Genomic DNA, 15375 nt, shown 5'->3' on the forward strand with positions numbered 1-15375 from the left:
CCTCTGAGCCTCCTCTTCTCCAGGATAAGCAACCCCAGCTCCCTCAGCCTCTCCTCACAGGGCTTGTGTTCCAAGCCCCTCACCAACATTGTTGCCCTTCTCTGGACATGTTCCAGCAAGTCAACATCCTTCCTAAACTGAGGGGCCCAGAACTGGACACAGGACTCCAGGTGTGGCCTAACCAGTTTTGTGTTGGAAGGGACCCTTTCAGGTCATCTACTCCCACCTAACACATGTAGATCCATGCAAAGCATCTGGCACATTCTGATGGAGCCTTCCTGCAAAAAGAAGACTAAAAGCACTTTCCAGACTGCAGAAGGTCCATAAAGATAATGTATCCACCTCCTCTCCTCTCCCACAGCCCAACACTCTGGCTCGTTTGCCACTTTTATCTGTATAATTAATTATTGCAGTGGCTGCAAATGTGGCTCCAAGAGCTGCTGAATGCCAGAGCTAACTGGAAAATGAAACCCAGAAAATTACTGGAGAGTGAGATTTCCCATCCAAATGTTGATATTAAAATGCCCAAGCAGCCAGCAAGTCAATAATGGAGATGAATGAGGAAACAAAGGGTTTCTGTGGATTTTGTTCAACCATTCATTTTCCAGCTATATGCATACAGGGCCTCTTCAAATGTTAAATTAGAGGTTGAAGACTTAAATCATCTCTTTGGAAGTGCTCTGGATCCAAAGCTAACGTGGACCACAGCTTTAATATCATTTTCTCTCTTTATCTTTGCAATTCAAGATGCTGGCAAGTGGATTTTGTCATCCTGGTCTGAGCTAAAAGACAACTGATTGTGGTCAGTGCTGTGAGTTCTCAGCTCAGTCTCTGCTCACTGAGACACTTTCTGAAGGTCAGGGCAGGTTTACATAGCCAGGGGCTGCTTCTAGCAAAGAGAATCTGTTGTGGAGAGTTCCTGCCAAGGGCTGGGATGCACATAGGCTCTGCCTGAGACTTCCTCCTCTGTACACCAAGGGTACTGCCACTCCTTGTGCCCCACCTTGAGGGGCAGGAAAGCAGAGCTGGCACCTGTGGGGAGGAGTGGACAGGGCAGGTGACCCTCAACCACCCAACAAGTAATTGGAAACCATGGATGGCATCTTCAGGAGCAAGCTGAGGGATCCCCAGAGTCAAGCCTCTCCTTTCCTGGCTGCTGTCCCAGGAGGGCTCTGTCTTTTCAGCCTTCCAACCCTGACCCCTGTGTTAATAAATCCAGTTCCAGACTTCAGCTTCTGAACTTGGGTCCCATATTCTCCTGCGGCCAGTCTGGGACTTGTCCAGTGCCTGCCCTCAGCATCAGCAGTGCCACCATTGCCGTCAGGGCTTGGGTTGGCACTTGCTTTGCATCTCAGTGTCTCTATTCCATGGGATTGTTCCTTTCATCCCAGCTGGCTGAGTTACATTCCCACCCCCACAATCTCTCTCCCTTCTTCCCTTTGTCTTCCCTTTGGGCAGGTAGAGGGGTTCATGGAGATTCTAGCACTCCTCTGGTGGCCAACCGAGGCCTAAGCCTTAATATTTCCCCATATCATTTTTAAGAATTATAAATATTTTCCTTGTTTCTTTAGAGATATGTGTGATTTTCAATTCAATTAATGAAGAATTAAAACCATTTCTTTCTTGCTCTGATGTTAAAGGTTAGCTTTCAAAAGGGACTACATCTGGTGTCCCCATGTTGGTTTTGACAATTACCTAAATTGTTGGGTAAAGGCTTTCCCCCCAACCCAGCCTTTCTCACAGCTAGATCCAATATTTGCTGGCACCTAGGTGTACCACAACACTACTCTCTGCCTGCAAATATTTGTTCATTAACAGATGAAAATACCCAGTGAAATATCCAGCCTGCAGATGAAGAGTAAACACCTAGGATTTAATCACAACTGGAACCTGAAGTTTGTTGTTTCCCAGAAGGACATCAGCTGTATTTGAGTATAAGAAGGAGCAAAAGATGAAAGAACCCAAATTAAACCCATAATAAATCTCAGGCAGCAAATCCAAGAACACATATTAATAGCAAACCAAAATAGGATACAAGGATAGAATTCCAGAAGGAAAATGGATGAAACTCAATCAATATCAGCACTTAAAACCAATCTTCCTCAACCCTTCCTGGTCAGATCATAGATTCATAGAATTGTTTGGGTTGGAAGGGACTATAAACATCATCTAGTTCCACTCCCCTGCCATGAGCAGGGACACCTTCCACTGGAACATGTTGCCCAAAACCTCATCTAGCCTGGCCTTGAACATCTCCAAGGAGAAGGCATCCACAGTCTGCCTGGGCAACCTCTTCCAGTGTCTCACCACACTCATGGTAAAAAATTTCTTCCTAACTTCCTGTCTAAATGTCCCCTTTTCCAGCTCAAAGCCGTTGCCCCTCATCATACCACCACAAGCCCTTGTAAAAAGTCCCTCCTCATGTTTCTTGTAGTCCCCTTCGGGTACTAGAAGGCTGCTCTAAGGTCTCCTTGGAGTCTTCTCCAGGCTGAACAGTCCTAACTCCCACAGTCTGCCCCCACAGGGGAGGTGGTCCAGCCTTCTGGTCATCTTCATGGCCTCCTCTGGACCTTCTCCAACAGTTTCTTGTGTTGGGGGTGGCAGAACTGGATACAATACCCAAGTTGCGGTCTCACCAGAGCTGAGTAGAAGAGGAAAATCACCTCCCTCATCCTGCTGGTAAGACTGGTCTCTGTTTGTAAACTGAGCCATTGACCACAACTCTCAGTGCTACCATCCAGATAATTCCTCATCCAGTGAGTAGTCTTCCTTCAAGTGTATATTTATTCTACCTTGGTGACCAGGATGTCATGCAGAACAGTATCAAAGGCTTTACACAAGCCCAGGTAGAGGGTAGAGGACATCATTTGCATCCCAGTTCTGAGATCCCAGCAGCATCAGTTCCATAACCAAGAAAATTAAAAACAAATAAATAAAAAAAAAGAATTAAAAAGAGTCTAATACACAGAAGCTGGGTAAGAGGAAACTGCTTCAAGAGCATCCAAAATAAGAGACATTTGTTTGTTCTTGGTGTTCTTATTGAACATCTACATAGGACTGGCCTACAAAATGCTTTCAGCAGCTCTGTGTGCATGGAGAACTTGAGAGCTTACTGCCACAGTCACAGAATCACAGAATCACCAAGGTTGGAAGAGACCTCAAAGATCATCAAGTCCAACCTGTCACCACAGACTTCATGACCAAACCATGGCACCAAGTGCCACGTCCAATCCCCTCTTCAACACCTCCAGGGATGGTGACTCCACCACCTCCCTGGGCAGCACATTCCAATGGCTAACAACTCTCTCTGTGAAAAACTTTCTCCTCACCTCGAGCCTAAACTTCGCCTGGCACAGCGTGAGACTGTGTCCTCTAAGAAGAAGAAACCTTCAAGATCATTGAATGGAACTGTTAACCCAGCACTGCCAGGTCACCACTAAATCATGTCCCACAGCACCATATCTACACAGCTTTTCAATCTCACCAGTGATGGGGACTCCACCACTGCCCTGGGTAGCTTGGTCCAGGCCTTGACAACCCTTTTGGGGAGAAATTGTTCCTCATGTCCAAAGTAAACCTCCCCCAGTGCAACTTGGGGGCATTTCCTTTTGTCTTGTCACTTGTTCCATGGGAGGACAGACCAACCCTCACCTGGTTCCAACCTCCTTTCAATAAGCTGTAGAGAACCAGAAGGTCTCCTCTCAGCCTCCTTTTCTCCAGGCTGAACAAGCCCACTTGCCTCAGTTGCTCCTCACCAGATCTGTTGTCTAGATACTTCCCCAGTTTTGTTGTCCTTCTCTGGACACACTCCAGCATCTCAATGTCCTTCTTGGAGTGAGGGGCCCAAAACTCAGCAGAGCATCTATCTTCCTTACCAAAACCTTGTGACTTTAAATTACTTATAGACATTTCCATATGCCCCAGACTTCACCACAAGTAGCCACAGGGCTTCTGACCGCAAACAGTCCCGACAGCTACGGATTCTGCCCTAAAATTCTGGTTAAAATAAGAGTTCACAAAGAGCTGGCCAATTGTTGTAACACCAAATATTGCTAAGGAGCTAATAAAAGGCATAGTAAGAGCTTCTCAAGAGGTTTACTCACAGTACACGTCCACTCGTATCGACTTGATGGCTGGTGAACCCAAACCGTTCTCAGCCTTGCAGTAGTAGCGTCCTCCCTGGTGCCGCTGGATGTTGGATATCCTCAAGGTTTCATTGAAGACACTGGAATCTTGAAATCTGTCAGAGGCACTTCCTGCTGTTTTGGTCCACCTGATCTGAGCAAGGACCAAAAAAGACTGTTACTTTAAGTCACTAGAAAGGAGGAGAGTGCAGACGTCTTCAGAAAACTGAGGAAAACATCTGTGGTGGCCAGAACTTCTCCAGAAAACTTATTACATCACATTTATAATCAAACTCTTCCTCCAGAAGAGCAAATCTTGCACTTAGAATCATAGCCAAAGAATTGTTTTGGTTGGAAAAGACCTCTGAGATCATCGAGTCCAACCATCAACCCAACACCAAAACGGCCTTTAATTAAACCATGTCCCAAAGTGCCACATCCACACCTCTCTAGAACACTACCAGGGATGGTGACTCCACCTTCTCTTATATTTAATTGATTACTTTTGATGGAAACACTCCACAAAAAATGAAATGTCACTAGCAGAAACATGAAGAACAAATCAGAGCACCGACAGTGACACACAGGTGGAATGGCTGCCAAAAACTCCTGTCTGAACAGCAACATGAAGACCTCACCAGAGTAAGCAGGTGCACTGAACATGGAGAGGTTTCATTGCATCATAGAATGATCAGATGGCTTAGGTTGGAAGTGACCCTTAAAGGTCATCTAGTCCAATCCAACTGCAGTCAGCAGGGACATATGAAACAAGCCCCAAACAACCTGACCTGGAATGGTTTCAGGGATGGGGCATCTACTGCCTCTCTGAGTAACCTGGGACAGTGCATCAAAAATGTCTTCCTTCACTCTAGTCTGAATATCTCTCTTTTAGTTCAAACCACCACCCCTTGTCCTGTCACAACAGGCCCAGCTATGAAGTCTATCCCCATCTTTCTTTAAGTCCTGCAAGGCGACCAGAAGGTCTCTTTGGAGCCTTCTCCAGGCTGAACAACCCCAGCTCTCTCAGGCTGTCCTCACAGCAGGGGACTTCCAGCCCTTGGACCATTTTTGTGGCCTTCTGTAGACTCATTCTTACAGGTCCCTGTCTTTCTTGTGCTAAAATAATGCTCATGGAAGACAAGGACACATTGGAAAACATTTTCAAAACAACTGATGGATCATCTTTGAGCAGCATTAAAGTCCAGTCAAATGATCAAGTTATTCAAAACTGCAACAAAGACTTTTAAAAGGGAACTTCCTAATTCCAGACCCATAAAAATTCCAGTAACAACCCACTACATCCAACAGCTGCACCAAGGTGGCTACCCCTATTGCTAACACCCATACTTGATTACAAAATTCCTTGCCTGCAGGACTCAGTTGACTAAGCTATCAGAGAATAATTTTGGTTGGAGGAAACCATTAAACCCACTAAGTCCAACTTGTTAACCCAGTGCTACCATGCCTGCCACTAAACCAGCTGCCAAGCATGATCTAGGCATGTGCTTCCAGCTTTGTCCCATACACAAAGAAATGTCCCATGTATGAGCTGGGTGACTCCTGGAGGGCACCAAGATAGCCTTCATAGAATTGTTTCAGTTGGAAAAGTCTTCTAATATCATCAAGTCCAACCATCAATCCAACACCACCATGGTCATTAAACCATGTCCCAAAGTACCCTGTCTTCGCATTTCTTGAACATCTCCAGGGATGGTGACTCCACCACCTCCCTGGGCATCCTATTCCAATGCCTGACTACTCTCAGTGCACAGTTTCCAACCTAAACTTCCCCTGGAACAAATCCAGCCTTGGCTGGCTGGAGGTTATTCTCCCAGAGTGCAGAGACACTTGAGCTACACTATTCCCAGGCTTGACTCACAACTGGGTCCAGGTCCCAGTAACTTGCACAAGAGCACAAGATTGGCAGAGGTCAACCTTCCTTTCATCAGAAACTTCTCCTGGACAGGAGGGATCTTCTACAAAAGGCTCCAAAATGAAAAATTCATGAGCAGCTGTAGCCTAAGTAGCTTCTTCTCCCCTTGAAACCAGAGCAGGTGTGGGCTTCAGAGGCTGGAATTTCAACAAACAATACATCAAAACCATTTCCATCTCTTTCTGTCTCGTTAAATTCATGTGTCTGACCAGCTCTGCCCTCTTGCCAAGTGACCTGCAGAACCCTCACACAGTTCTGCTGCTCTGGGATGAAGCAAAGATGCCAAACAGCACCTCTAGAACGTTGGGTCTGCATGTGAGAGAGCCACGATTGGCACTGCTATATTTACCAGCCTCAAGCTGTCTGCTCTTCTATTCTAAACTCTTGGCTCCAAGGCTTTTGAAATCATCCATCTCCATGTGCTGCTGGATAATTTGGGAACACAGCTTCTGACTGCTGTAGAATAAGATTTTATCAGATACATGTATTTCAAACGCTCTGCTCTAGTGAGGGCACAGCTGGAGCACTGGATGCAGTTCTGGGCTCCCCAGTTCAAGAGAGACAGGGAATTACTGGGGAGAGTCTAGGGCTAGGCTAAATAGATGCTGAGGAGCCTGGAGCATCTCTGTGAGGAAGAAAGACTCAGAAGCCTGGGGCTTTTTAGCCTGGAGAAGAGATGCCTTACAGGGCATCTGATCAGCACTTATGGGGAGGTCTTCAGGATGGGATGGGCTCTTATCAGTGGTGCTCAGTGACAAGACAAGGGGTAATGGGCACAAACAGGAACCCAGAAGGTTCAATCTGAACAGGAAGAGAAACTTGTTTGGTGACAGGGTGCTGGAGCCCTGGAGCAGGCTGCCCAATGAGGTAGTGGAGTCTCCTTCTCTGGAGAAATTCCAAAGTTACTTGGACATCATGATGCTGGGCAAGGTGCTGTGAGAGATCCTGCTTTAGCATGGGGGTTTAGACTGGATGATCTACAGAGGTCTCTTCCAACCCCCACCATGTAGGGATTCTAGGACTCTGTGACATTGATACTAAAAAACCCAGCAGGTTTGAATTGCACCTGTCTGAATTCTGTCTGAAGACAGAAGACAGCTTAATAGGTAGCAATGGGAATCTGTCAGATTTGGAGGAACAGAGTACTCACTCCAAAAAGACCAAAGGTGGCAACAAATCCAACTTCTACACTTGCCAGAATTTTCCTTTCAGATTTCACATTGATTTCTTTGCTACCAATACTGCAAAGGCATTTCTGCAGCTTTACCACACCAAAGCTCAGTTCCTATTAACTTATGGAGCAGAATCCATTTCAGATTTGTCACAAGGCAGGACACATGGTGATGGGGTAGTCCATAGCTGCAAGGTGGTGGAATGTCAGGAAAGATGTTGACTTGCTGGAACATGTCCAGAGAAGGGCAACAAAGCCGGGGAGGGGTTTGGAGCACAGCCCTATGAGGAGAGGCTGAGGGAGCTGGGGTTGCTTAGCCTGGAGAAGAGGAGGCTCAGGGGAGACCTTATTGCTCTCTACAACTACCTGAAGGGAGGTTATAGCCAGGTGGAGGTTGGTCTCTTCTCCCAGGCAACCAGCACCAGAACAAGAGAACACAGTCTCAAGCTGCACCAGGGGAGGTTTAGGCTGGATGTTAGGGAGAAGTTCTTCATAGAGAGAGTGATTGGCCACTGGAATGTACTGCCTAGGGAGGTGGTGGAGTCACCATCACTGGAGGTGTTCAGGAAGAGACTGGATGGGGTGCTTGGTGCCATGGTTTAGTTGATTAGATAGTGTTGGATGATAGGTTGGACTCGATGATCTTGAAGGTCTTTTGTTTAATTCTATTCTATTCTATTCTATTCTATTCTATTCTATTCTATTCTATTCTATTCTATTCCATTCCATTCCATTCCATTCCATTCCATTCCATTCCATTCCATTCCATTCCTACATTGCCCAAAGAAGACCACCATAGAATAACAGAATCATTTCAGTTGGAAGAGAACTTTAAGACCATCCAGTACAACCACTAACCCAGCACTGCCAGGTCACCATTAGAACCATTTTCCTCAGCACCACTTCTACACAGCTTTTCCGTTGCTCTAGGGGTAGGCACTCCATCACTGGCCTGGGCCTGGCCTTGACAAACCTTCTAGGGAATAAATTGCTCCTCATGCCCAAGCCAAACCTCCCCCCTTGCAGTTGACTGCAAGGCTGTTTCCTCTTGACCTATCAACAAACCCTTTGGGTTTGTTTGTTTGTTTCAGGTTATGTGTCAATTGGACTTCCAGAGAGGTTTTCCTTAATGACAACATTTTAAACCAGAATTCCTCCAGTACTACAATTTCAAGGCCAAATAGAGGACTTCACTGTTGTTCAACTCAAATGGCTGATGCCTCCACTTGCTCATGATGTCCTTAAAAAGCTTGATACTTAGGCATCACCCAGGTTTAAGACATTGGAAGACCAGGAGTTAAGAATTTAGCTTTGAAAGTGCAGGAGAAGGTTTTCTCCCACTCAAAGCCTGAAAACCTTGAGATTAACTGGATTTAAGCAAAGAAACTTTGCATGATGACTTGACAACTTGAGTTGAAGTTAATGAGAGGATCCTGAAGAAAAGTGTATTCAAAGAATCAGAAAATGTATTGGCTTGGAAGGGACCCTCAAAGGTTATCTTGTCCATCTTGCAATCAGCAAGGACATCTCCAGCTAGATCATCAACATGAGGAGAAACTTCCTTACAGTGAAGGTGATGAAGCTCTGGAACAGGCTGCCCAGGGCAGTTGTGGAGTCTCCTTCTCTGGAGACTGTCAAGACCCATTTGGATGCATTCCTGTGTGGACTACCCTAGGTAGGGGGGTTGGACTCGATGATCCCTGAAGGTCCCTTCCAACCTCTAACATTCTGTGATTATGTTATGATTAGGTTACTCAGGGCTATCAAGTTTGGCCTTGAATATCTCCAGGGATGGGGCCTCAACCACATCTCAGGGCAATGTCTTCCAGTGTCTCATGATATTCCTCATGTCCAACCTAAATCTACCCTGCCCCAGTTTCAAACCTCTCATCCTATCACTGTAATCTCTTCTCAACAGCCCTTCCCCAGCCTTCCTGTAGGTCCCCTTCAGATATTGAAATGTAGCTATAAGGTCTCTCTGGAGCCTTCTCCAGGCTGAACAGCTCAAACTCTCCCATCCTGTCCCCACAGACAGGGTGCTCCAACCCTCTGATCGTCTTTGTGGCCCTCCTCTGGACCCACTCCAGTAGTCTCATATTCTTCCTGTGTTTGGACCCCCAGAGATGGACACAGTCCTCCAGGTGAGTTTGCACCAGAGCAGCATGGCAGAATCACCACTCTTGATCTGCTGGCCACAATGATAAGCCATTAAAAGTACTGGGTAAAATGGTGGGGAAAAAAATCTTGTTAGGATCCTCCTTACAGCATCTTTTTTTTAGTTGAACAAGCCCCTGCTTCTTTATGATAAGGTGAGGGCTGAGGAAATATCTATACCTACCTTCTGAAACCACCTTTGTGTAACCTGTTAAATGATTAATTGCAGCAATTTATCCTAATTTGACAATAATGTTTTTCCTTATGACTTCAAAGCTGTTTCACTGCTACACAAAAAATTAGCACTTCTACTCCAAATAATCAATATACATCTGGCTATAAATATTGCACTGAAAGGTGAAGCTTCTTTCATTATGCACAACAGGAAAATCCTTCTCTACCATCAACAAGGAAGAACAAGTTCAATGGATTTCGCAGTGCCTTGCTTCCACTGAGGTCACTGTAAAATCATCAATAGCTGGAGGACTTACAAAAGCATTCACAGAATCCCAGCCCAGGCTAGAAGGGACCTCTGGGGACCATCTAATCCAATCCCCTTGCTAAAGCAGGGGCACCCACAGCAGCTTGCCCAGCATCACAATGGCCAGGTGGCTTTGGAATTTCTCCAGAGAAGGAGACTCCACAACCTCTCTGTGCAGCCTGCTCCAGGGCTCTGGCAGCCTCACAGCAAGCAAGTTTCTCCTCATCCTCAGGAGAATACTCCTGGATTCCAGTTTGTGCCTGTTGCCCCTTGTTTTGTAACTGGGAACCACTGACAAGAGTCTGGCCCCATCCTCTTGCTCCCCACAGGTCCTTTAGCTCTTTCTCAGGATTGATCAGATCCCCTCTCAGGGGCTGCTCTTCTCCAGGCTCAACAGCCCCAGGTCTCTCAGCCTTTCCTCCTCAGAGAGATGCTCCAGGCTGCCCAGAGAGGTTGTGGAGTCTCAGTTTCTGGAGAGATTCCAAACCAAACTGGACATTTTGATGCTGGGCAACCCACTGTGTGTGACAGGAGTGTTGGACTAGATGTAGCAGGAGGGCTGGACTGAATGATCTCCAGAGATCCCTTCCAATCCTTAGCAGTCTGTGACTCTGTGATCTCTGAAACTCCACTTCAACCTAAATAATTCTTTCTTTCCCAGTTTTGCAAAGAAAGGACCTTACATGGCTGGCGCTGTTCCCTGCACAGCCTTTCGGAACCCCGCTTCACCCAAACTTATTACTGGCATGCACTCTGCCCCAGAGTGGTACCAATCACACTAGCTGGTACCCAGAGGTGATCCCTTCAGCCAGTCTGGGCACAGGGATGTTGGAGAAGAATGGAAGTCTGAGGAGCTACTGTTCTACCACAGCACAAACAGCAGCTGGAGACCAGACGCTATCAACTCCAGCATTCCCAGAACTCCTTGTCTCCCTCAAGAGCAATAAAGGCATAAAAATGTGTGCCTGTCATTAAACTCAGAAGAGTGGAGTCTAAACAGAGAGAGAAAAAAAAAGCAGCTGCTAAAGCAGGATTTTTTTCTCCTTTAAAATCATTCTTCATAGCAGGAATACATTTGCAAGTGACAAAGCCACCTTCAGATCCAGGCAGCTTCAAAATGATGCCTCTTTTTTGCAGTGCTTTCCTAGCAACCCTTTTAGGTAGTGCTTCTGCTTCTCATTCTCTCCACAGAATCACAGATTTGTTTTGGTTGGAAGGCACCTCTAAGATCATCAAGTCCAACCATCAACCCAACACTACCATGCACATTTCAAAGTGTGATGTCCACACATTTCTCTCCAGGGTCAGTGACTCCACCACCTCCCTGGGCTGCCTGTTCCAACACCTGGCCACTTTTGCAGGAAAGAAATTTTTCCAAATATCCAACCTAACCCTCCCCTGGCCACTTCCTCTCTTCTATCACCTGATACTAGGAAGAAATCAACCCCACCTGGCTCCAGCTTCCTTTCAGGGAGTTGGAGAGAGCCAGATGGTCATGCCTCAGCCTACTTTACTCCAGACTAAACAATTCCAATTCCCTCAGATGCTCCCCACCAGACCTGTTCTCCAGACTCTTCACCAGCTTTGTTGCCATTCTCTGGCCATGCTCCAGCCCCTCAATGTCCTTCTGGAAGTGAGTGGCCCAAAACTGAACCCAGGATGCAAGGTGTGGTTGGGCAGCAACTGGGTTGAGAACAGCCCTGAAGAGAAGGACTTGGGGGTGCTGGTGGGTGAGAAGATCAACATGAGCCAGCAGTGTGCACTTGCAGCCCAGAAAGCCAATCACATCCTGGGCTGCATCAAGAGAAGCATAGCCAGCAGGTCCAGGGAGGTGATTCTCCCCCTCTACTCCTGCATCCAGTTCTGGAGCCCCTATTACAGAAGGATCTGGACATGCTGGAGCGTGTCCAGAGAAGGGCCAGGAGGATGATCAGAGGGCTGGAGCTCCTCTCCTATGAGGACAGACTGAGGGAGTTTGGGCTATTCAGTCTGGAGAAGAGAAGGCTCCAAGGAGACCTTATTGTGGCCTTCCAGTATCTTAAGAAAGCTGGAGAAGGAATTTTTAGGGTGTTGGGTAGTGATAGGACTAGGGGGAATGGAACAAAACTAGAAATGGATAGACTCAGATTGGATGCTGTGAAGAAGTTCTTCCCCATGAGGGCGGTGAGACACTGGAACAGGTTGCCCAAGGAGGTGGTAGAAGCCTCATCCCTGGAGGTTTTTAAGGCCAGGCTGAATGTGGCTCTGAGCAACCTGATCTAGTGTGAGGTGTCCCTGCCCATGGCAGGGAGGTTGGAACTGTCTGATCCTTGAGGTCCCTTCCAACCCTAACAATTCTATGATTCTGTGTATGATCATCCCATGCACTCTAACAGCAACCCAGGCACGTTCCTGGCCCACATCTTCTTGAAGAAATTAAATCCACTGAACTTGAACATCATAAAACACAGGGTATAAATGGCTCTTTTTTCCACTGCACTGTCTTCTGCAAATAACAGCCAGCTTATTGATTTCTTGAGCTGCAATATCAAGCTGTTGACTTAAACTAGTTCCCATTTTAAAAACTTCATAAAACGTAATCTGGAAAAGTCATGCTGTGCTTCAAACCTCTCTGATAGCAGGCTTCAGGCACCAAGAGACTCTGAGTAAAATCCCTTCCAAGTATGGAAAGCTGAGGACTACCAGGCTCTGTCTTTACATTTGTGTTGGATCTCATCATCATTTCCCACAGCACATCCCGTGCTGCATCCCTCTGAGACTGTAGCCACATCTTCATCCTTATTTCCAGACACCTTGCTGAATTAAACCTTAAATCTCAGTGATCAAGGAACATCAGCAGTGTTTTGTCCTGGTTTGAGCTGGAGTAGAACAAATTCTGGTCAGTGCTGTGACTTCCCAGACAGTGAGGCACTTTTTGAAGTTCATGGCAGGTTTATACAGCCCTAACAGGGAGGAGCTGATGGGGAGGGTTCCTGACAAGGGCTGGGCTGCAGAAAGGCTCTGCCTGAGACTTGCTTCTCTGCACACCAAGGGCACTGTCACAGCTTGTGCCCGACCTTGGGGGGCAGGAAGGCAGAGGTGGCACTTGTTGGGAGGAGTGGCCAGGACAGATAAGCCTCAACTGCCTAACAAGAGACTGAATCCCATGGATGACATCTTCAGGAGCAAGTTGAGGGATCTCCAGAGCCAAGCCTCTTCTTCTCTGGCTGCTATCCCAGCAGGACTCTGTCCTTTCTGTCTTCCATCCAAATCTGTGTGTTCTTGAATCCAGTTCCAGAATCCAGCTCCTGAATCTGACTCCCATAGAATCATAGAATGGTCCAGACTGGATGGAACCTTCAAAGGTCATCTAGTCCAACCCCCTCTGCAGTAAGCAGGGGCATCCTTAACTGGACCAGGCTGCTGCTACTGAGATCAGTCTGGGACTTGCCCAGTGCCTGTCCCCAGCATCAGTGGTGCCAAGGGTGCCATCATTGCTATCAAGATTTCAGTTGGCTCTTGGTTTGTGTCTCTTTGTCTCCACCCCATGGGATTGTTCTTCTTTCCATTCCAGTTGGTTGAGTTTCTTTCCCATCCCACCAGTGTCTCTCCCTTCTTCTCACTGTCTTCCCTTTTGGCAGGCAGAGGGCTTCATGGAGAGCTTCTGGCACTCCTCTGGTGACCAGCCCAGCCTTGACCCTTGACAGCTTCATCTTCCACAGGAACAAAAACTCACACATGCTGAATGACACCTTGGAGTCACACTGAGCTAAAACTGGGAGTGAGATCCTGAGATTGAACTTGTTTTAGCAGCGATGACAAAGAAAGGAGATGACATTTTATTTTGCTTGTAAAGTGGGAGAATTGGGAAGGGGGGCAGCAGAGAGAAAAGGGAAAAGAGAAGAAATGTTGACAACAGACAGTTGGCAGCCCAGCTGAGAAGGCAGCTTGGTACAAAGTGCTATCAGCAGAACTTAAGGCCAGAAACCATCAGCAGTTGCTGAGCACAAGCCACAGACACTACACCAAGCCCACAAGCTCCTGTAATGTATGAAATCAGAGGCATGGTCTGAAATAATCAAACACCAAGGGTTTGTTTTGGTTTCTTTTTTGGAAGAACCTTTTTTGCCCCCTCCAAAGTACAATGTGGTAATCGTGGTAATTAAAAACACCCATTACTAACCAAGACAATGAAAAGTACTCCAGGGATCTAAAGTAATTGCAACACACAGAATATTCACTGACAGGACTTAAATCCACCCAAACCTTCTTACACAGCCACATACAACCTTTTAACATATCAAGTTTCACCTAGACATGAGGAGGAATGTCTTTACTTTGAGGGTGTTAGAACCCTGGAGGAGGCTGCCCAGAGAGGTGGTGGAGTCTTCTTCTCTGGAGTCATTCCAAACCCACCTGGATATTGTGATCCTGGGCAAGCTGCTGTGGGTGACCCTGTTTTAGCAGGGACTGGGTGATCTCCAGAGGTTCCTTCAAACCTCTATGATGCTGGGATTCTGGGACCAGAAAATTCAGAAAGAGCAGAGGCTGCAGGATTAAGTACATCCTACCCACACTATTCAAGGTATTGGACAAGAGACAGGACAAAGGACGTCTGGGCTCAGTCCCAGGTTTCCATTCCAAACTGACAGTGACAGAGCCCAAACCAGCTTTTGTTGCCAGGATTTGGTATCTTCTTTCCCTTTGTTTCAGAGGATGAAGTACTGGCAAAGTTTCTTTGGACACTGAAGTAGCCCAACAAAAAAAGTCAGGAAGGAACTTTTCACAGTGGCTTGTAATGATAGGATGAGGGGCAAGAGCTTTGAGCTGCAAGAGGGAAGATTTAGACTGGAGACTAGGAACAAATTCTTTACAGTCAGGGTGGTGAGACACTGGAACAGGTTGCCCAAGGAGGTTGTGGATGTCCCCTCCTTGGAGGTGTTCAAGGCCAGGTTGGATAGAGCCTTGAGCAACATGGTCTAGTGCAAGGTGTCCCTGCCCATGGCAAGGAATTTGGAACTCGATGATCTTCAAGGTCTCCTCCAACTCAAACCACTCTATGAATCTATGACTCTAAAATAATATTAAAGAACAATGATAAAAGGTCTAAGTCTCTTCTAGCCCATGTCTGGCACAGCTAAGAAAGCTTTTAGGAAGACATTTGTTCATGGTAAAGAAACTGAGCACATGTTTGTGTCCTGCTGCCTTTGAGACTTTAATTAGTTTTGTGTTTTTTTTTTCCAATTCAGAACCCAAGGAGGAGAAAATGTCTGAAAAAAAAAATCCCCAGTAATCAGGAATAGCATCATTCATGTCTTGTTGAGCTTTCCTGGCATACCTTTAAATGACTCCCACGAGTGCCAAGGAGAAGGATCTGGGAACAGTTCCCATAGATCAAGAGAACTGCAAATAGACATTAAGGGGAAAGAAAAAAAAAAAAAGAAAGAAAGAAAGAAGAAGAAGAAGAAGAAAAGAATCTGGTTCAGCTTGCAGCTAGAAAGTTAATATCCTAAAGGCCTCCCCTAACCAAAAT

At 46.5% G+C, this 15375-nt stretch overlaps 1 protein-coding gene across 2 annotated transcripts in view; it reads right to left on the reverse strand.

Annotated features, from left to right (window-relative positions):
* Window positions 1-15375, reverse strand: part of MDGA2 (MAM domain containing glycosylphosphatidylinositol anchor 2) — a 351915-nt gene that overhangs the window by 193876 nt on the left and 142664 nt on the right. For both annotated transcript variants that reach the window (XM_054161626.1, XM_054161625.1), the window contains exon 3: window positions 4104-4278. In XM_054161626.1, the coding sequence (XP_054017601.1) occupies window positions 4104-4278 (175 nt within the window). The remainder of the gene's footprint in view (window positions 1-4103; window positions 4279-15375) is intronic.

This window comes from Dryobates pubescens, chromosome 5 (genome assembly GCF_014839835.1).
Source record: "Dryobates pubescens isolate bDryPub1 chromosome 5, bDryPub1.pri, whole genome shotgun sequence".
NCBI classification, from domain to species: Eukaryota; Metazoa; Chordata; class Aves; order Piciformes; family Picidae; genus Dryobates; species Dryobates pubescens.